General features: G+C 43.8%; 2 protein-coding genes and 1 long non-coding RNA gene across 6 annotated transcripts in view; 1 reads left to right on the plus strand and 2 right to left on the minus strand.

The window, feature by feature from the left end:
- The window catches only part of CCDC93 (coiled-coil domain containing 93), a 31759-nt gene extending 25734 nt beyond the window's left edge, over positions 1 to 6025 (plus strand). For 2 of the 3 annotated variants that reach the window (XM_039730375.1, XM_039730502.1), the window contains exons 20-23: positions 1889 to 1926; positions 2811 to 2895; positions 3557 to 3670; positions 4850 to 6025. In XM_039730375.1, coding sequence (XP_039586309.1) covers positions 1889 to 1926; positions 2811 to 2895; positions 3557 to 3670; positions 4850 to 4903 — 291 coding nt within the window. In that variant the 3' untranslated portion in view covers positions 4904 to 6025. Of the gene's footprint in view, positions 1 to 1888; positions 1927 to 2788; positions 2896 to 3556; positions 3671 to 4849 lie in introns of all 3 variants that reach the window. The other variant, XR_005629991.1, reaches the window with a different exon arrangement.
- Positions 5221 to 7024, minus strand: LOC120512464. Its single transcript, XR_005630028.1, has 2 exons — positions 6876 to 7024; positions 5221 to 6286 (listed from the first exon to the last, which is right to left on the minus strand). It is a non-coding gene; the product is annotated as an uncharacterized LOC120512464 (long non-coding RNA).
- Positions 7025 to 7072: 48 nt separating this feature from the next.
- On the minus strand, positions 7073 to 18412 carry LOC120512370 (5-hydroxytryptamine receptor 5B-like). Of its 2 annotated transcripts, none has more exons than XM_039730729.1 (2): positions 17492 to 18412; positions 7073 to 10503 (listed from the first exon to the last, which is right to left on the minus strand). In XM_039730729.1, exons 1-2 carry the CDS (start codon positions 18263 to 18265, stop codon positions 10171 to 10173), a joined length of 1107 nt encoding a protein of 368 aa, XP_039586663.1. In that variant the 5' UTR covers positions 18266 to 18412; the 3' UTR covers positions 7073 to 10170. The 2 variants fall into 2 exon arrangements, with proteins under 2 accessions (XP_039586663.1, XP_039586574.1); XM_039730640.1 differs by having other exon boundaries at positions 7073 to 10527.
- Positions 18413 to 21505: the final 3093 nt, after the last annotated feature.

Genomic DNA, 21505 nt, shown 5'->3' on the forward strand with positions numbered 1-21505 from the left:
AACTGGGAGTACTCTTGCCAAAATAATTCAATGCCTTTGGGGGGTTCACAGGGGGAATGCTGAATGTCTTCTGATGCCATCTTAACTTAGTTAAGTGTATAATATCATTGAGCTTTCCCTGAGATGCATTTAATATTAGAACCAAGGTTTCAGCAAGCAAATATTGTCTAATAGTGTATAAAACATGTCCTTGGCATCTGTGCTTCACAAAGATTTCTGGAATATACTTGCATTTTGTCTTGTTCCTGGGTTTTGGGGAGATTTTTTTCCCCTTTTTCCTCCCCAGTCCAGCCCTTTTGTAAAACACACTGAGCATCATTGCTTTAAAACAATAGTAAAAATTGTTCTTCAGTTGAATTTTGGCTATGAGGATTTTAGTTCTGTCATGAAAGGTCTCTGTCACCATGGGTCATATTTAACCCTATTTTGAGAAAGATGCATTTTTTTAAAATGGTTTAAAAGTAATTTTTTTCATAATGTCTTTCAATTTTGGGGTGTGTATGCTGATTTCACTGTAGTGTAATCCACCCACACTCTTCCTGTGCTGTGGATGTGCAGCACTGCTGGGCAGGGTTACTTTTCCTGGCTTGAATGTATATATGTATATGTCTGTGTAAACTGTAATCATGTTCTCAAGCACAGGCTTAGTGGAAATATCTTGAGGCAGGGATGTGAACATGGCAAATATTGATGAGTAATGCAATATTTTCACTGCTGTGAATTACAGGAATTCGTAAGCACCTTGGCTGCTTGGGAGTCTGTTCAGAATTTTTTTGAGTTTCCCAAGGGAAGGTCAGGAGACCCTGCAGATTCTGCCATGCCTGCTTATTGCTGTCTCATTCAGGTGGAGGATTTTAGATTTAGGAGAGATGAGTTCAGCTTTCTGTGGCAGTGGGACAGGTGATTCTGTTTGCAGCCCTTGGGTTTGCAGAACTCTTCAAAAGGAGAAACTGCTTGGAAGGCTTAACCACAGGAGACTTTCAAGATGTATTCAAAACTGAAGAAAGGATTACATTTAATTTCCAGTTGTTGAATTTTAATGCTCTCAGCAATATGTAAAAAACAGGAAAAAAATCAAAGGCAGTTACATATATATTTTCGATATAGTTTTATTCGTTAGGGGAATTTATACAAGTAGCAAAATATTCCTGGGAATAAATGTTAGAAATGTCTATTTTTGTCTTCATTCAGTGCAATGTTATTATCTTGTAAGAGAAGCCACATCTCTGAAATGCCATTCTGTACTTTTTATGAGTTCACCTTTTAGCAACCAGTAAAGTACACATAAGCAAAGTGAGTTAGGATGCATGGCTGATAGGGACTCTCTAAACCTCATCTGCACAATGAAAGCAGTGCAGGAATTCACCTGCTGCTCCTGCACTGCTTGGAGAGTCTTCAGAGCCTTTTGTGGAAATAGAATGTGTTGAGTGGTTCCCATCTCAAAGGCAAAAGTGGTTTTTTCCTGTTTACTTGTGATGTGCTTGTGCACATGTCAACAGTAACTGCTGAACACTGGACCAGCAGCTGCTTTTATGTCAAATTCCAACACGTGTTGAACACGTGTACAGGCCATTTTACTTCATTGCTTTCGTTTGGGAAGGCATCATGCTGGAAAACTCTCAGTGATATAATTGAGTGCCAGTAAAATTAAAAAGACCAGTTGTGGTCCAACACTTCTGCTTCAACCAGTGGGACAGATTTTACTAAATCAAAAGGATTGTGGTTTATCTTTTGAAAGAAAACTCATGATAATTTTTGTCCATCTGTCTGCTTTTGAGGACATTATCTATATAGTAAATTTTTTTAAAATAAAAGTCATCTTATTGTCTGAAAACTCATACCAGAAAAGACAAATGTGTATTTTCTTCATTTTTTTTCCATTTCACAGGTTAACTTACTGAATTCTATCCATGACAACTTCCACCAGTAAGTGATGGTTCTTTATCTCATAATAGTTGTAAAGAGTGGTAGAGTTGGTTGGACAAGTGGGAGAGGGCATCAGTTATAGAGACTAAAAATTTTCTTAGAAGATTGTATAGTCATAAACTAATTTATAGAATAGTTTGTTAACTCTGTTTAAGCTATTTTGGGGAATCATGGACTTGGAATTACGTAACTTTTATAGCCAACATATGTTTTCAATATCTGACTCTTTAGATGTGGAAATTCAGTCATAATTTTCCTGGAGTTAATTTAAGTATTTTCCTCCTTTTTGTGGAGTTGTGGTTATTACATTATGTACAAAACATTAGACTGGGACGTACTTCAGACATGTTTATTATAAACTATCTCTGTATCTGGAGATTTTGATATGTTGTGGAGTCTGTGTAAAATTGTGGTTGCCTTGGAAGTTCATGGTCAAAGATCAGTCTGTGAATCAGCCAGTGTTTATTTTTCTCTAATGATTCGAGGTCTAAAATGACTTCTAGGCTTTCTCTATTACAGTGAGAAATTGTACAACATTTGCTGTTCTCCTAGACCTCTAGTCACCTTCTTACTATTCACAACAGAGGCTTTTCTTAAAAAATTATGTTTTTATTTAGTTATTAGCAGTTGATCTCTGTACAGCACATGAGGGCAAGGAACAGACTTGAGCTGACAGGGAGCACACCTGTGACGGGCTCTGAGCTCTCTGTGCCCATCTCCTTGGGAGCTGAAGAGCTGCACTGTCAGTGGTACCAGTGGTTAAAAGGATGAATTTTTACACAGAACACTAAGCAATGAGAACTTTGGACATGGGTAGGTGTGCAAGACAGCAGCAGCTGAGAGTGTCCCATATCCCTGTCAGGTGTTCATTTTCTTCTTTCCAGAGCCATGGCATCATCCGGATCTCGGGAGCAGTTTTTGCGGCAGATGGAGCAGATTGTAGAAGGCATCAAACAGAATCGAATGAAGGTCTGACTCCTCTCATTTTCTTTGCTAAAACCTGGGAATTATCTCAACAAAGCCTCTTGGATCTTTTTATGCACAATTATTATCCATTACAAGAGGTGCAAATTAAGCAAACAACTAAAAAGTATTATTTCTTTCCACATTTGCCAGAAACTTCTCACCATTAAATGTCAATGAATAGAGTATGACAGAGTGTTATAACACCTCTGTCCTGACAGGAATTTTATACCTCTCTACTTCATTACTGGTAGTGTAGTTATTTAAATGCCTGAGACAATTGAATGCCACTGAAATCAGTGAGAACTCTTCCATTTGAACTCTGTGGGTGCAGTCAGACCTGCACCTCAAGCACAGTTTCTCAGACTGTGGGAGCTGACTGAAGTTGCTTTCTGCTGCTGAAGAGGGTCAGCAGCACCTCAGAGTCCCAACCATGATGTGCCCTTGTCCCAGTTGCACCTACAGTGCCTCTGGTACTGAGACTTCAGCATTAGGCTTTTAATTTTGAAGAGCTGACCTAAATGTTCATTGCATTTCAAGCATGAGCCAGGGGTATCATTTATGAAGTATCTGTCTCCCCTTGTGTGTTATAGCTAGCTGTTCCTTGTGCAGTATGTCCATGTGTATCACATACATATGATCTCTTACCCTTCCTGCATACCAACAGATGGAAAAGAAGAAGCAAGAAAACAAAATGAGAAGAGACCAGTTGAATGATGAATACTTAGAGCTTCTAGAGAAACAGAGACTTTATTTCAAAACAGTGAAAGAATTTAAAGAGGTAAGAATGCTTTTGCTATGTTCAACTGTCCTGTTCAGTGATCCATTTTGATGTGACTTGTGCATTAATGTATGCACCAGATTTCCTGATATGGTGCTTATCACACCATGTTTATGATATATCTTGATCGTTTTCTCCATGTGAATCTTGGACTCTGAATTTGATTCTGGGAGTCCTTTCACTGCTAGATTGGCACCTCTCCATGTTACAGGGAGAGGTTATCAAGCCAGTGGTGTATTTAGATTTTCACGTGGCATCTCCTGAAGGTCTGTGAGCAGTTAGTTATTGGAGCAAAGAGGGGTGTGGAAATGTGTGTGAATAAGGAGGAAATGCAGGATCTTGGTCATTAATCTTCAGGAACCAGCCTTGTTGCCTAATGACTGTGAAAGCACTGTATAACACTTCATTGATTTAGCCTTTCCCAAGCTTTTAATCATCTTGGGCTTCTGTTACTTGCTGTCTCCATGAGAATGAATGAATGAAAAGGACTGCTGCAGGCAAAATTGTCATTTGGCTTCATATGTTCGAGGAAAAACATCTTTGTGTAATTATTCCTGCTTTGTTCTGAGACAGTTCCTTCCTGTTTCAGACAGCATACTCTGGCAGAATGACAGGGGCTGTTCAGCTACTTGTCTGACATGCAGAATTTTACATCCTACTTGCAGAATTTAGGTAGATCTATTGTTAAGTTTTTTTCCTATTTTTCTTCCATTGCCATATGAGGGAATTTCTGCTCAACTCTGCCACCCTTAAAAATAAAAAAGTCATGGTTGTGGTACTGAAACCAGGTGTACTTGTGGAAATACATTTCCTGACCAAGAGTTGTTCCCTGAGCACTGACTCTTTTGCAAACTGTCCTGTGAACTGTTCCAGATCACCTACAAGTAATCTCCATTTCAGATTTATTCTAGTTATAAGTAAAAAGCTGAATTTGCTTTAGCTACATGTAAAAACTTCAGATGGGTGGTCAAGCAGTGTTCCTTCTGGCTGGCATGTCATGAAGTTTAATGAGTATTGCCATTGGAATAACAATTATCTTCAACTCATCACTCACTCCAGGCTGCTTTGGATTGTGGAGATGTTTCAAAATGAAAGAAAGGGTTTGGTTCTGTTGGTGTGGAGATGCAGGTAGCAGAGTTGAGAGCAATTCCTCCTGGCATGTTTGCTCTCTGTTAACAGGAATGCCGTAAGAATGAAATGCTGCTGTCCAAGCTGAAAGCCAGTTCTTCCTGAAGAACTCCAGCTGGGGAAATTTATAGAAGATTGCTCAGTCCACTGAATCTCTTTTGTGAGGTGACAGTTATAACTGCAATGTAGATGTATATATATAGAAATATATAAAAAATATATATACACACAGCTGTAAAAGTCTGGTTTTTCCAGTATGTGTTCAGTTTACATTCCCTCATCACATGGCTGTATTATTCATTATTGCCTCCACTACACAGTAAAGAGTTAACACAGTACAGCAAAATAGAAATACTGTCTAACTTTATTTATTTGGGTTTGGGTTTCTTTTTCTACAGTAAGGACAGTGGGAATGTTTTTTGTTTTTTTTTAATTTGGGTTTTAACACTCAATTAGGTGAAAATTCTGGAATAAGTTTACATGTACTGTGTAGTATGTCCACCACCCCACAGGATAAGCACTACAGAATGCAGTAGTTTGTTAATTTTGGCCCCAAAAAAAACCACAGAATGAGATTCTTCAAACTTGCTTTTCCAGCTAATAACTTCACATTATTTTAGTTTATACTCTAGCCATATATAGGATTCCAAAGGATAACAATTAATTTCTAATGACTAAGAAAATGAAAATTTACCTTGGATAATTCCTGGTGTAAAATTATAGATCTATATTTTTATAAAGTCTAGCTGTTGTATAAATTTCTTTGAAATTTCATTTTTATATATAGAGAGTTTGCTTGTTAAATTAATAGCTCCAGGAAAAAAACACCTTAATACTAGGATCACCACGTTATCCCTGGTGGGGATGAAAATCAGAGTCTGTCACCTGTAATATAGGAAGATAAAGACTGGGACATTCTGCTCTAACGAACTGATGCTCACCTTTGAAGACAACAACCAATACTTACCCTGCTGAAGATTTGCTCTTGAAAGTTCAGAAACTTTGTGGGACACTTTCTGAGACATTTTTATATCTGTATATACAGTATTTTATAATTCAAACAGTTGCTTTTTGTACTTAACACCAGGATTTTGGACTGACTTCTTAATGTACATGACATCTTTGGGAGAAGAAGACCCATGCTCCTTTTTCCCACTGACACTGATGACAGCACTGTTCAGTTACTGTCTGTGGCAGCAAATACAAAATAAAAATGTTTGGAATCCACTGATATTCTGATATCGTGTTTTTAAGGTGGAACTTGCCTTGGAAGCTTTCCCAGGCTCCTGAATTACAAGTGCATTAAAAGATGAATCGTGTCCATAGTCAATGAGTCACTGTGTTTGTGATGTCCTGTTCCTTCAGCACCAACAGAAAGGAAACCTTCCCACTGAGCCAGCTGGAACCTTGCTCCCCCACACTGGTTACTGAGGGAATAGATCTGGGCTGCTCCTCTTGAATCTGTTCAAAAAGTCAGTCTGCCCAGGGCTAGCAAAATAATGAAGGTAAAATCAGATTCCAAGTCCCTTCAAAGAAGGAAAAGTTTACATTCAGCATTCCTTCAAAGAAGGAAACCTGCATTGAGTGCTGCTTGCAGATTTTCTATAGTCAGCTTTGATACAGGAAGCATTATTTCTGTCTACAAACTTTGCTTGCTATAACAACTATATAAGGCTCTTTCCAGTTTGTAGCTAGAATAACTTAACTTTGGCACCAAGGAGAGCTGATTGGGAATTCAAGCTGTGCTGTCTTTGTGTACCACACAACTCTAAAAAAATAACTTGAATGGGCATTTCAATTTGGGATTTGTCATTTTAATCACAATTGCTTTTTAGCATCAAGCAAAATTTCCTAGGTAAGGTAAATAATGAATTTGCATGTAGAATAAATTATGTGATTATTTGTTCAGTATAATGTTAAAATTTATGGTTACCAGCTACAAACACAGTAACCTGGAAACTTCCACAAGGAATATAAAAATGTTTCTCTGACTAGGATTTGTATGATTTTGACTGAGATATAAATCTGAGGTTTGTAGAATGCAGTTGCTGCTCACAAAGGAGAAATCATAACTCACTGTCTGCTGTAGATGGAGCCCTGCTGGAGATGGGCAGATGGCCACTACCTTTGGTGTGAGGCCCATGTGAAAAGGAGAAGAAAGGAGCTGGTGAGGGTGTGAAAACAGTTCCATCAGCTGTTCCTTGCTTCCTGGCACAGGCTCTGTGTGTCAGGGTTCTCCTCCCTCTCTTCCTGGGGAGAAATTAACAGCAAGGAGAATCTGCCTTAATTCTCCATCTCAGCTGGTTGCATGCAAGGCATTCTCAGAATTTTTCTTTAGTATTGCTGGATTTCCTTGTTGAAAGAGAACGGTCTTGCCCTGAACTCTTTTGGTGTTACCTTCTAAGACTTGTAAAGTAACATTTTCAGGACTTGCAGCAAAACCTAATTTCTTTATTAGGGTTATTAGCATTGTCTGCTCACACTCATCTTCCAAAGCCCTTTCATGTCTGCACATTCTGGCCTCCCACAATGCAGCTGCTGCAGGATTCTTAAAGCCTTGCTGCAGGATGCAACTCTGCCCTTCTGCTGAGCAATAGGCTCCAATAAACTTTTCTAGGATCAAATTCAGTGTCAGGAAATGAAGTTTAAAACTAGTAGTCCACTGCTTAAAAGCAGAGATGATTGCTGTACTCCAAATTGGCAGCTTCTATTGGGGAAATAAATACATAGTATTTAAGCTGTGCCAAATGATGTCTCTTTAGAATATTTGATTTTTTTTTCCTGTTTGAATAGTCAAGATAGTGTGTCATTAATCTTAGTTCATATGGCAGCATCCAGCAAGTTAGGCAGCAACCACTGATATTTTCTTTTTCCCACAGGAAGCTGTGATTAACACCCAGAATTTTAAATCCCGATTCTGTGCTGCCCCTCTTCTAAATGTAGTCTGGATTTAGAGCCAGTGTGGGAAGCTGATTTTGTTGAGAGCTTTCTAAAGCCAATGAAATGAAAGCTCTGCTTGCCTGTTGTAGCCTCTGGGTGCGTAGGGAGGCTGGCTGTGTGAGCCTGTCACTGTAACACTCGCTGCTGGCACAGATGCTTGGGTGGGCAGAGCACTGGCTGCTTCTCTTCAGAACTCCAGAGGCCCAGCCCTGCCTCCTAAGGGAGCTAAATTCATCCTTGAGGAGGAGGAGAGCTCTCAGTGCCCTCCTGCTGCTCTCCTGCAGGTCAGTGTCTGCAGCTGTGCCCTGCAGGAACTGCACAGGGGCCTTGCAGCTCTGTGCTGTCCTCCCATGCTCCAGAGGCCAAGCCATGGGAGAAGGTGCCTGCACTGCTGTGCTGTTGCTGGAGCTGGAGCTGGGTGCTGCTCCAGTCAGTTGGAATGTGCAGCTGGAGATCACTGCAGCTCCTGCAGCCAGACTGGATGGGCCAGGGCACCAGTGTTGGCAGTGGATTTGTGTGACAGTAATGGCTTGGCTTACCAGGCTGAGGAATTACAGGCACTAAAATTTGTCCAAAAATGTGTTTACTAGAAATTTCAGGAGTGCCACATGCAGAAGATTTGTATGTTTTTCAACACCAGCTGAGGATGACCTCTGCATTTCCTCCATCCATGTCATCTGTTTGGATTTTAAAGGTTTTAGAGCAGTGACTCTCTTACATGAAAAAAATCAATTGACTTGAAAAATTTGGCAGTGATTCTGAATGAAGCTGCAGGTTTTAGTAACATTCAGTCTCTTAGATATATGCCTTCCTTCTGGTTTAATTAATCCTCCAAACACTGGTTTGAATGGTAGCTATTCCATATGCAGGCAAGTTGAGAGTCACAAGGGAAAGCTATTTAAATCAGCATTTAAGTCTGAGTCACTGTCTAACAACTCTTTTGAAATTCTTAGTAATTAAAACTTCTGAATTCTCACTGAAATTGAGAGAAGCATCCTCTGCAGGAATGCAAGACACAGAGGTGGCTGTGGGCACAGCAGGTCACCCTGGCCTGTCACAGCCCTGCAGGTGTGAGGTACAGCACTGCCTGACCTCACCATACACTGTGCTCCTGAGATGCAGCCAAGCTCCCTTAAGCTTCCTGGGACTCTGTCAGTAAAAAGCTGCCAAGCTAGAAATACTCAGAGATGCTGTCAGCCCTCCCACTCAGAGCAGGGGAGGAAGTAAAACCCACCAGAGAAACAAATATGGAGCAAGATGGACTTGGTAGTATGCAAGGAAATAGGTTATTTATGTATATATTGTTGGGTTAGGGATGTTCGTCAGATCTTGGGAAAATTATTTAGAGTCTCTTTGGGTTTTGGGGAGTCTCTTAAACCTGATGGCACCAACACCTTTGTTACAGTAGGAGGAAGTTGATGCCAGCTGACAAATTGTGGACTTCACCCAGGCTGGGTGATGAGCACATTTATGGTGCAAGGGCCCCAGACACAGTGCAGGCACTCACCCACCACTGCCAAGCAGCCACGTGCTGCTGCCAGCACACCTGGTGTGACTGAGCATCCTGTTTGGAGTTTGTAACACAGATGCCTGCTCAGTTTTATGATAGCATGAAATAACCATGCACACAGTCCCCATTCGCTTGGAGGTGTTGGTGTCTATCTTGAGCTCACCTGGGTTTCATAAAACAGGGAGAGTCTGAGCCTGGCAGAGTGAGAGAGGACAACACAAGTGAAAAATCCTCACTAAATCCTCCTGTGCAAGCAGTGAGAACATATTCTCGGGGGCTCTCAATAATTCTATGCTTGCCCCTTAAGTTTCACTTAACCCCAGGGGACACAGCTGGCCCCTGTTTGACCGAGCCTGCCCATCAAGCCCTGCTGCTTGCAGAGCACACAGCCCCTCAGTCCCGGCAGGGTGTGTTCCTGAGCTGCTTGGTCATCCACTTCAATTTCACATCAGCTCCAGGACTGATTGACTGCAGCATGTTTATTCCCTTCCAAATAAATCTCAAACGCGAGGCCAGCATCCTGCCCATATCACAAACACGTCGGGATCGCTCATTAGCATCTCCCACCGGTGCCTTTGCTAATGAGGAGAGCTGCAGCCCGGCCCGGGCGGCATCAGCCGGGCTGGGTGTGCCAGCCGCGGCACCGAACGCTCACAGCGCTGCGCTGGCACACCCAGCCTGACATGATTGAGGAGCAGACGGGAGGCATTCCCTGCTCCCACCTTCTTTGCCAAACACTGGCGTAGCACATCTGTGTTTATAAGGGGGAGCTGTAAACTCTCAGTAGGTTTATATCCAGACGTCTTCCATCTTCTTTTTCACTGCTCCTAAATCCCCTCAAGTAGCTCTTGTGCATGAAAACTGTACATAGCACAGGCATGTTTCTTTTATGCAATAATCATTTTCTCCTCTGTGTCCCCTTTTATCTTTGTTTTACAAAAAGGTTCTTGAAGGCATTGTTGTAATTTTTGTTAAATGCTGTATAAATGAGAGGATTAAAGAAAGAATTTGAGTAACCAAGCCAAAGAAAGATGCTTTTCCAGACGGGAGGGATGTTACAGGAACAGAGGGGACTTATTAATTCTGTGATGAAGAAAGGGCTCCAGCACAGCACAAAAACTCCAATTAAGATGCCAACCATCAGAGCTGCCTTTTTCTCTTTCTGTTCTCTCCATGTTTCTCCATCTGTCTGGAAAGTGATAGCTGCACGACGAGCTGTAAACACCATCTGTGGTTCCTTCGAAGCTTCCTTCACCTCAAACAAAAGCAAACACAGTTTCTTACCAAGACAGTTTGTTTGAGTGAAGTATTACTTCTAAATGACAGCACAACATCTGTGCACCTACCACAAAAGGCCTGAACTTCATTCCTTCCATGCTAAAAGAAAGAGAATGCCCCAGAGTGCCAAACTCATTACACTGGAAAAGCTGCCAAGTGTAACTGACAAACAGAGCTAAATAAAGAGTACCTGGTACCACGTGTGTTGTGGGACTCTTTCACTTCATTGCACTGGATGCCTTCATACCCAGGGGGAAATGAGGTTGTCAAGGCAGGCTAACAAAGGCCTGTGTCTGCTGCCTGTCCCTGCATCAGCCTCATGCTGCTACATGGCCTTCAGACCCACTCTAGGTGAACTGCTTCAGCAGGGCTTGGACTAGATCAGTTCCAGAGGTCCCTTCCAAGTCCAGCCATGCTGTGGTTCTGTACTTTCTCAAAAAGAACACCATTGCCAGAAAAACACCATTTCATTTGACCTTCAGTTCAAACTCTGGCTTCAGTAGAGGTTATACAAGAGAGGAGAAAATTTCAGCTACTCCAGGCTGTTGACAGTGCTTCTTGTCTCCTCTCACTGAGGGCAGGACACTACTCTGCAGTGAGTACAGCACAGTGCTCTGGAGCAAACAGCTTCTGGGCAGAAACTGTGTTCTTTGAGTCTAAACAGATGAAGAAAATCCCTAGAGATTTTAATCTGAAGATTGAAGTGTCTGTGATATTAAAGTTTTTCTAGGCACTACACTTATGAAGAGAGTGCAATAAAAGCAACAGCTTAAGGCTGTAAAATTTTCCTGAGTGATAATTCACAGGCACTCCAAATATGGGTCATTGTTAGATTAGCTACATATTGCACATTCATGTGCTACCTCTGCAATAGAAGGAGGACCTCTACTCAGTATGAGCACAGCAATTCAGGCAGTGAAGCAGTGGCTGAACAATCACTCTTCAGGATGGATATCCCTGTCTGCACCCTCAGACACGAGACAGGGCTGCAGAACACAACAGCAGCAGATTATGGGCACAGGCAAATAATGGAGGAAAATGAAAATCACATCTGTTCTGACAATTAAAATGGGACACCCCTCATGTAGCAAGGATCACACCATTTGTCTGCAGAAGGACTTGCTCTGCATGTCCTTAATCACACTCTGCAAAAAGGGATGAATGTATGACACGAGGACAAATCTGTGACAAGCAACCCTGAAAGATTATGTCTTAGCCCTGAGGAACAGTTGCGTAAGTGCCTCCTGGGAACAGCCATACAAAGGACTTCCTCAGGAGCATCAGGCACAGTTTGATACTGTATTTAATCTGCAGCTCCTGCTCAGAAGATGGAGCTTGCTGTGTGCCATCATCAAATCACAAAATCAAATCAGAGCCTTCTCATTGCTTCTGACTGTAGAAATTCCTAGCAGTGACCCTTTCATCACTTAATTACATATTGTAAGAAAAGGTTATTTCATTTCCTTTGCTAGAAGATACCTCAGTCCTCAGGTGTTTTCCACAATGAAGCCTGCACGTACAGCCTGGTCAAGCTCCTACTGAAGTAAGAGGAGTTTTTACAAACTTCCCTGGTTGTTAGGTCAAGCCTCTGAAAACAAAAGAGCAAGTGAAACTAGATCATGGTGTGTTTTGTAAATTACTTGCTAGAACTAAATGCAGCTCTAACTGGCATCAAATCTTCTGCTCCCAGTGCCAGCCCCAGAGGCTTCTCATGACTCCAGTTTCCAATGTAAGTCACAACAGCTGACCTTTATCCCCAAACCACACAGAACAAAGGACAAGTGTAGAACCTTTGCCCCCATTTTGGGCTTACTGATGAGCACTAGCAAGCGGGCTGTGGCAGCAGAAGAGGTGGTCACAGACTGTAAATTAGAGCAGTGCATGGAGATGCCTTGGGTTATGCTGGAGCCATCTCTGCAGTGCTGCACCCTGTTCTCACTCGGCGTCTAGCAGCACTCTCTGCCTTGGGCACAGATTTCCTTCCATCTGCCCAGGCACTACTCCAGGAGCTGTGAGTCGGGAGCACTGGGGGAAGAGCTGGCATGAAAGGACTGCTCCTCTGAGGCCAGAATTTGGTTCTGAACTCATGGAATCAGCTATTTCCAGGACAATGGGCTGTGAGAACTGCAGAGATAACTGCTGTTCTGTGAGACTAATAAAAAGTAAATGAAGGGAATGAGCTCAAGTACAAATCCTTCTACAGTCACAAAGGAGTTTGGTTTGAGTTCCAGAATTTATTCTTCTGTACACTGATCAGCAATTACAGTTCAATGCTTCTTCTCTTGTTTGTTTGTCCCCAGTAAATTACTACTCCTAAATGGCTACATGTTCCCAATTCCTGTGTTCCTAGAATGTCATAGAAAACATGCCACCAAGGACCTTCTGACAACATCCTTTGATTTAAAATGTTCCTTATAGCTTTAATGATTGTTATTACTGGTCCTTCGTGGCAGGTGCTCGGCGTGTGTCTGTCCTGCACCTGCAGGGCTGCAATAACAAAACAACAGTAATGACAAACATCAATCAAATCTGGCTTAGCACCACAAATTTAGAGCTTTGCCTATCACAGTGTGGTTCAGCAAAGGTCAGTACTGCCTCAGTGCAGCCCTGGCACACTACTTGCTCTCTGAACAAGAGCACAAGAAGCTAAATGCACAACAAAGGATCAAAACATAGAAATGTCTACACTGTCTTGGATGCTCCACCAACACGACAAACAGCTCCTTTGACAGGGAGAAGAACACCTGCTCTCTCTCACTAACTGTATTTCTCCCAGGAAATAACTACCCACTCCACTTTGCCTCCTGACTCACTCTTTTCTGGACATTTTTTCACCTCTTCTGGACAGCTGAACTTTGTTTCCTGACACATCTCTTCTACTTGTACAGAGGCACAAATAAGAAATAAAAGGCCTCGCTCCACCAACACGACAAACAGCTCATCTGACAGAGAGAACACCTGCTCTCTCTCACTAACTGTATTTCTCCCAGGAAATAACTACCCACTCCACTTTGCCTCCTGACTCACTCTTTTCTGGACATTTTTTCACCTCTTCTGGACAGCTGAACTTTGTTTCCTGACACATCTCTTCTACTTGTACAGAGGCACAAATAAGAAATAAAAGGCCTGTGGCCCCTTCAGAAAAGAAGAATTTGTTTTTTTTACTCTCACATTGTCCTGACTGGTTAAGTGGGTTGGAGAAGCTGAATGGGCCAAGGTGCAGAACAACAACACAGCACCTCTGGAGCTCTGGGGCCTGATGTTATCCAAAGTGGGAAGGACTCTCACAAAACTCTAAGGTTTGGATCATGCCTAATGTTTTTATATACTATCTAAGTACTTTGAGAGAGGAGAAATAAAAAATAAATAAATAAAACCCCACCAACAAGACCTCCACCAATCATCAACAGAACTCAATTTTTAACTCCTCACATGAAAATTTAAACCTGATTTTACAATTGCTACATGTAAATAATGCAGAAATTCAGATCCCATCATTCTCAGGTTTCCTGGGCTATCCCTATGCTAGAAGTGATTTCATTGATTTTAAAGGGCACTATCCAGCAGTATCTGCTGGTTTTCAAGTAGTCTCATTTATTTCAATTGGACTGTTTAGAGAGAGAATTATTGCCTGCTGTCAACCAGGTGTGACAGAGCATAGCTCTCTGTCAGTGATGATATGTCACTAGGTTTTTAATGAGGGTCACCCACGTCAGTATTGCCTGCAGAATTCACTTTTCAGGGAGTTTCATAATTGGCAAACAAAAACTTATAAAAGCACCAGCTTAATTTAGAATCCCAATTGTTTTACTTCAAAGGAAAGCAAAAACCAAGCTCTCATTAAAACCAGAAGTATCTCAGATGCTTCACATCCATCTCCCTCACCTGAATTTTTTCAAAGGTTTTGAAAAGTATTTTTCAAAAACACAAGTAAAATTTTAACCAAAGAATGACTCAGAATAGTTATTTTGTGCCTATTCTATTCTGCAGCTCTGTAAGAACATAAGGTATGTATGCCAACTCCCAGTTTGAAAGGAATGCCCTTTCTCTGTGAAAAAACCCCAAACCATTATCTATCTATCTATTTATCTATTTATATATTTATATATAGGCAACCTGCAAAGCACTTTGGTGCCTGACTCTGTTGGCTGACAAACATCAAGGTACCACCCTCACTGCTCTGCTTGGTGCATTGTTTTTTCCAAGACATCCCTACAGGCATCTGAGTGCTGTGAACTCGGACCTTTTCTGCCCTTAGCCTTGCCAGAATTAACCAGCTGGTTGTACCTCAGGCCACCAACTGCAGCCCTGCTGTGCGGTTCCAGTCCAGCACTACCTGACAGCTCATTCCTGAGTGCAACACAGACGTCTCTCCCAGCAGGGATCACTGCTGTTATTGCTCACCTCCAGACTGGGAAACACTGCCAGCCTTTGGCATCGTCTGCCAAAAAAACCCTGCTAATATTCTTCAGGTCAACTGGTGCAGGGCACCTGGAGTGAGGACTGACATAGATGCAGAGGGGAATTCACATGCAGAGTCACAGTGACAGAAGGAAAACGTTGCCAGGGTGAGCATGACAGGTGAGCATTCTCTGAGAACAGAGATGGAAGAAAGTAGAGGGAGGAGAGACATCAGGGGAGAAAGAATGGGAAAATCAGAATGAGCTGATGGGCAAACCATGAGAAGCAGAACAGAATTTGCCCCATCAGAGAGGACAGAGCTCGTGCTGACAGCCTGATCAGCCCTGCATGCAGAGAAGCAAAGATTGGCAATGTTACCTTTGTGTTTGCATGTTGAAAAATCAACAGAATTTTGCCAAAGAACAGCAGTGATGTGTGCGAAGATTCCCCTCCAGAATTCACTGGGGAACTGCTACTCTTCCTGTGAAAGTGATGGAATCCACTATCACATTCTTAAAAAAGATCAGGATAGCACTCAGTAAGTAAATCTCAGTATCTTAATTTAGATAGAAAACAAGAAGTGTACCCTGAATGCCAGCTTGCTTGATCCACAAATTCATTTAATGTGCACGTGTGAAGCATCAGCTCTTCCTTCAGGTGAGGAGTAAAGTTTGCATCTGAATCACACAAGTCTTTTAATTTAAGTCAGCAAACAGAGATGCTGGGACAATAGGGGAAGCTGCCACTACACATGAATTGCAGACTCAAGAATCCCTGCTAGGAGAAGTTAATATGTCAATCACATCAATGAGAAACAAGACCTACTGGCTTGAGCACCTGCTGGCATTGCAATAACCCCTCCAAAACGCGTGTGTAGCTCACTCTGACAGAGCCCTTGTGTCAGTGCAGCCTAAACCAGCCCCCAGATGCTGCATCACAAAAAGCACTCACCTGGCAGCCCTGCTGGGCCCACGCAGGGCCTCCTGCAGACAGAACTATGACAATTTGCAGCCAGACTCAGTCTTGCTAAAGCTGTCATGTGCTGTGTCTCTCCACTGGCTCGAGCAGCAATGCCTCAGCTCATTTCACTTCTCAGACTTTTAGATTCCAAACAACTAGTCCTGTGTGGGTAGGTGTGTGTGTAACAGACAGAGCATGCAAAACCACTACAAATAATCAGCTGGGTTTTGTGCTTGAAGAGATTATACATTAACTCCAAGCAATATTTTCATTGTACTTAAAACAGCTTGGAAGAAATCTGATGCAAACTAGGGGCTGAAAATTGTAGGAAAAATAATGCCACTAGAGGAGACGTTCTCTACTTTTCTAACAAATTTTTTGCTTTTTCATAGAAGATACCTTCATAAATCAATATATATTAGAAGCAGCTTCAAGACATTATTACACAAATCTGCAAGTCTAATCACACATAATTGCCAGTGCAATTATGCAATTATGCCAGTGCAATAATACAATTATACTAGTGCATCTCTTGCAAGCATCTGGGGACATAACCTACAGACTCTTACTTGTGACCATCATAATGAGCTTCCTTTGCCTCCAAATCAAAGATAGGATTTTGCAGGGGAATGAGGCTCTGCAGGATTAACCCCAAATGGAACAGAAATGTTCTCTGTAGGTATCTCCAACTCCCACACAGCTCATCTTTGGCTACTGGGAAGAGACTGGGCTTAGGAAGTGCAACGCGCAGTCACAGAAACATAAAGAGTGACAGGAGTGAGAGTAAGAGTTTGTGACAGAAGGCAGGAAAGTTTACAGAGAGCACAGCCAGGCACGGTGGAGGCATGGAATGGGTGACAGCAGCACCATGCAGGGAGCCTGGCTTATGGAGCACAAGGAGCTAACCCCAACCCTTCTGAAGGGACACAGCTTTCCTGTCAGCAAAGTGTATCCCCAAAATGAACAAAACCTCCCAACACTGCAGGATTACAGACAATCTTTGGGATAAGGAGACCATGGTTTTGAAGCCAGCAGGTAATTTTAAACCAGAAATGATTGCTCATTGCTTCAACACTAGGCAGTGAGCAGCATTCAAGGAAAAATAGCCCAAGCACATCAATATATATACGTTTATATTGTGAATAGTGCTTAATTTGCTTACCAAAATGTATTCAGATATGCAAAGCCTGTGCTGGTAGTTAAATGTGCATTTATCTTGGTACAGACCTGGGGATCTGTTTATGTCTTTTTTTACCCCACCAATGCTATAAAAATACATAAAGAGGGGAAAAAAACCCTAAGGACTGGCAAATTCAGAACGAGACAATTTTCAAAAGTCTCTCCTGACTGGCAGTGAATGCACCTCTCCCTTACGCTTACAACCCACAAAGAAAAAATGAGAATAAAGCTCTTCTCCAGGAGCTGCACTTTTTGACTGGCTAATTGTGCTCCCGTCCAGTCTGTGACAAAGTCAAACACACGGGAGCCTGCGAGGCACCTGGCATCCTTCTCGCTGTGCCGAGGGGTGACGGCCGGAGTGAGGAGAAGCAGGACGGCAGTGCCCGGGGGAGCAGCGGGGAATCCCTCCCCTTGGCCAGCCTTACCTGGGCAGCCTCGGGCAGGGGCCCCACGGCGTTCCTCCTGCGGGCGCCCATGTGGAACTTGGACGCCCTGTAGATCTTCCAGTAGACGAAGAGCACCACGCAGAGGGGCAGGTAGAACGCGCCGCCCGTGGACACGATGGTGTAGGACGGGTCCTGGCGGAGCTGGCAGCGCTCCTGCTCGGGGCTGTAGGTCTCCCCCCAGCCCAGGAGCGGGGCGAGGGCGATGGCGGCAGACAGCAGCCAGGTGAGAGCGATCATCACGTTGGAGATGCGGCGGCGGGCGAGCAGCGTGTACTGCAGCTGCCGGGTGATGGACCAGTAGCGGTCCAGGGCGATGGCCGTCACGTTCCAGATGCTGGCCGTGCAGCACAGCATGTCGAAGCACACCCACACGAGGCACAGCGCCCGGCCCAGCCGCCACCGCCGCCCGGCCGACAGCTCCTTCGCCAGGCTCAGCGGCATCACCAGGGCCGCCACCAGCACGTCCGACACCGCCGTGGAGGCCACCAGGTTGTGGGGCACCCGGTGGAAGGCCTTCACTCGCAGGATGGTCGCCAGCACCAGCAGGTTCCAGAGGAAGGTGGCCACGGTCAGGAGCACCAGCAAGGTGAGGATGAGGACGGTGAGGATGGAGAAGGGCTCCCTGCCCCTCCACGCGCTGCCGCCCACCACCGAGGAGGACGCGTTGGTGTCCACGTTGGCGGACGAGGTATTGGTGCCCATGCTGGGCTGGCACTGGCCCCGTGGGGAGCAGGGGCTCAGGGTCTCCGCCATGCCCCGGATCAGGGCTCGACCCCTCACCGCTGCCCCTTCCCAGGCCGCCGGCACCGTCCCAGCCCCGCTGCCGGCCAGCGGGAGCCCCACGCCGGGACGCGCCTCCGCTCAGCGCCCGCCCCACAAGCGCCGCCGCCCCAGCGCTGCCCGCCGCTCCCACCCGCCGCTCCGCACGCCCATCCCGCCGTGTGGGGCGGCGGGAGGCGCCGCCTCCGCCGCTGCTGCCCGTGAGGGGAGACAGGCCCCTGCTCGCGGATCTCTGAGCTGCCGGGGCTGGAAGGGACCTCCGGGGATCATCCTGACCCACCGCCCTGCCCGGGCAGGGTCACCTCGGGCAGGTGTCTCAGGAACACGTCCCGGTGGGTTTGGAATGTCTCCGGAGAGGGAGGCTCCACGACCTCCCTCGGCAGCCTTTAGTGTGCTGCCACCTCAGTGTAAAGCTCTTCCTCATGTTGAGGTTAAACTCCTTGTGTTTTAGTTTTTCAGTGGTGTCGCTGGGCACCACTGGAAAGAGTCTGGCGCCATCCTCTCGGCAGCTGCCTTTGAGATCTTAATGTGCATCAGTGGGATCCCCTCTCTGTCCTGTCTTCTCCATCAGTGGGATCCCCTCTCTGTCCTGTCTTCTCCAGACTGAACAGGCCCAGCTCTCACAGTCTCTCCTCATAAGAGAAATTGCTCCAGACCCCCCATGACCTTTGTGGCCTCTGCTGGACCCTCCCCTTGCCTTTCCTGTACGGAGGAGCCCTGATGTGGACACAGTGCTCAGATGTGGCCTCAGCAGGACTGAGTAGACAGCAATAGTCTGTGTCCCCACAGACCCAGGTGGTGACAAGACACCCCCTTCTCCCCATGGACCCCATGAGGCTACGGGACACCCTCTTCTCTTCACAGCCCTTTCCTGCCATGTTCCCTCAGTGCTCCCACCAACAATTTCGTTGTTCTTAAAATAAGTAATCAAAATATGTGACCAAGGGCTTGGAGACGGACAGTAGAATCAGCAGTGAATACAAGGGAATGTCATCTTTCCATCTGGATGTTTGGTGCTTTGTGGCGCTTTTGAGAAGCAAAACGCAAAAGGGTGGAAAATAGCAATCTCTTGTAAGTCTAAATACTTCACATCTTCCTTTGCATCTGTTCTCACTTTTCCCTGTTGACCCAAGAATTGATGAGAAAAGGACTTGTGACAGAGGGGAGGAATTGCAAAACATATTTCCTAGTCCTCATCACTTTACCAAACATCACTTCAGGAGTCTCTTTAACTGAATTTTTTTGGACTCGGTCTTGTTATACTATTTTTTTCTGTCAGTCTGAAAGTTCTTGGCTTAACTCTCCCTGCATCCTTGTAATTCATGTCCAAGCTCCCCTTTGCTCAGCTGTGCTGAGGAGGTGTCTGTCCTCCCCAGGGAGCAGCTGCTCAGCCAGCGTTGTCACAGCACCATTTCCAAGCACTTCCAAGAACAGCAGGCAGCTCAGTAACAGCTCTGGAGGGTGATGATTCATCCAGATATAACAGAATTCCAGCCCATTTTGTGAAGTGATGCTGTATTTTTATAGCAAATGTATAAAATTTTATGTTACATTTTCCAGAAGTTTGTTTTTATCCATTAGAGGCAGATTATTTTTAGACCATTATAAAGGGACTACACTGAACTTGACTCTTTACATATTTTCCATTTTTTGTTTTAGATTCAAGTGCTAAAAAAGCTTCTGGCAGATGCAGTTTTATTCCATCCTCTTTAATAGAAAATAAGCCTCCTTTCTAAAGCATTTTTAAGAAGTCAGTTGTATAAATCCTGTAGATAATTTGAGAAATATACAGAAAATTTCAGCTCGACAAAAAACAAACCTTCCAAAGTCCTTTAAGAGCTGGTTTCATACTTTTACGATTGAAAATATGATGGAGAATCTAGATGTCACATAGATGCTAGGTAATATTGATTTTATCAATAGTAAAAACATTCACAGGTGATTGTAACCACTCATAGAGGAGCCCATAAAGTCCTAGGTGTCTCAACATCTTTAGCTGACAGTCAGAACAGAGAGGAGGGTTTGGAAGTTTTGTAACTGTTATACAAGATTTTGCAGAGCCTACAATTTCCATTTTTTTTTCCCTTTAAATTCTGACCAACTGGGAAAAATAGTAGATGGTTATGTTTTTCAGTGTTGCAGCTTACAAAAGTGTCTGGGAAGATGGACTGCTATTGAGGAGTATGCTAAGGTTTTGGGGCTTTTTTTGAAAAGTGAATGCAGTTCTTAAGCTGGATGACACCCATACAGCAAAGTGGATGTGTTTCTAGACAGGACCCTGACTTTCCATTTGTCTTCCCTTCTTCTAATGGCATCTTTCCTCTATCTCTCCTCACAACTCCATAGCAAAAGTTTATCATGGGGGCTAAGAGGAAAAAACAAAAGTAATCTCTTCCCCACATGGCTGTGCAATAAAGAGATTTGACAGAGGCAACATCATGGTATTTATGACTTTGATGCAAGCCAGCAGATTTTTTTAGCAGCTAAGAGCATTGCAGCTCGAGGTTGGATTCTTATTGTCAGGGCTCAACACCTTCTATAAATCTAAAAGCATTGGACAAACAAAAACCTCAATAAGCACTGCATGAATTCTCCTATCAGCTAAAATCCTGAGAAAATCAAGCTAATAGAGCAAAAGCCAGGAGCAGTGATAATTTTATTCTGTACGCTCAGCCCCTTGATTATAAGCTTCTTTCAGCATTACTTTAATTTGAAAAAAACTTAAAAACTCAAACCAAACAACTGACCCACCTTTCAAGGGCTAATAACTGGCTCTTTTCTGGCTATTTTCAGGGCTCTATAAAATCCCTTCTAAGTTTTGGGCACCTGAAGTGACTGGACAATGATCTCCTAAGCAGGGCAGTGGTAGAACTAAAACCAAGTCACAGACCTGTGCAGTATCCTGTCAGCACCATGTCTTCCTCCACTAAATACTATTTTTTTTTTAAATCACATAGCCCTTTTCACCCTTCCTGTAAGTTGCTTTCCCTGAGCCTCAAGTCACTGGCTTGAAAGAAAATAATCAGAGCTTTGGTAGCTTACTTAAATTGAGTTGTCAAGTCATACATCAAACAGAAAGGCTGATTACTGCCAAAATATAAACATACTTCTTATTTACAACAGACCCCAGTGGATATCTTACTCAACTCTCAACTACTCTTGCTCTGCAATGTCAGTAAGGGTGCCTTCTACCTGTGACATTCACCCTGAAAA

The sequence above is a fragment of the Passer montanus genome, unplaced genomic scaffold (assembly GCF_014805655.1).
Source record: "Passer montanus isolate IOZ18808 unplaced genomic scaffold, ASM1480565v1 scaffold1, whole genome shotgun sequence".
NCBI lineage: Eukaryota > Metazoa > Chordata > Aves > Passeriformes > Passeridae > Passer > Passer montanus.

Bases quoted from the DNA above. Each gene is read 5' to 3' on its own strand.
- LOC120512370 (XM_039730640.1), bottom strand. From the start codon at position 18,265: ATGGCGGAGACCCTGAGCCCCTGCTCCCCACGGGGCCAGTGCCAGCCC. The intron at 10,528-17,491 runs GTAAGGCTGGCC...TGTCTTGGTAAG, and splicing joins CCCTGCCCGAGGCTGCCCAG to AAACTGTGTTTGCTTTTGTT.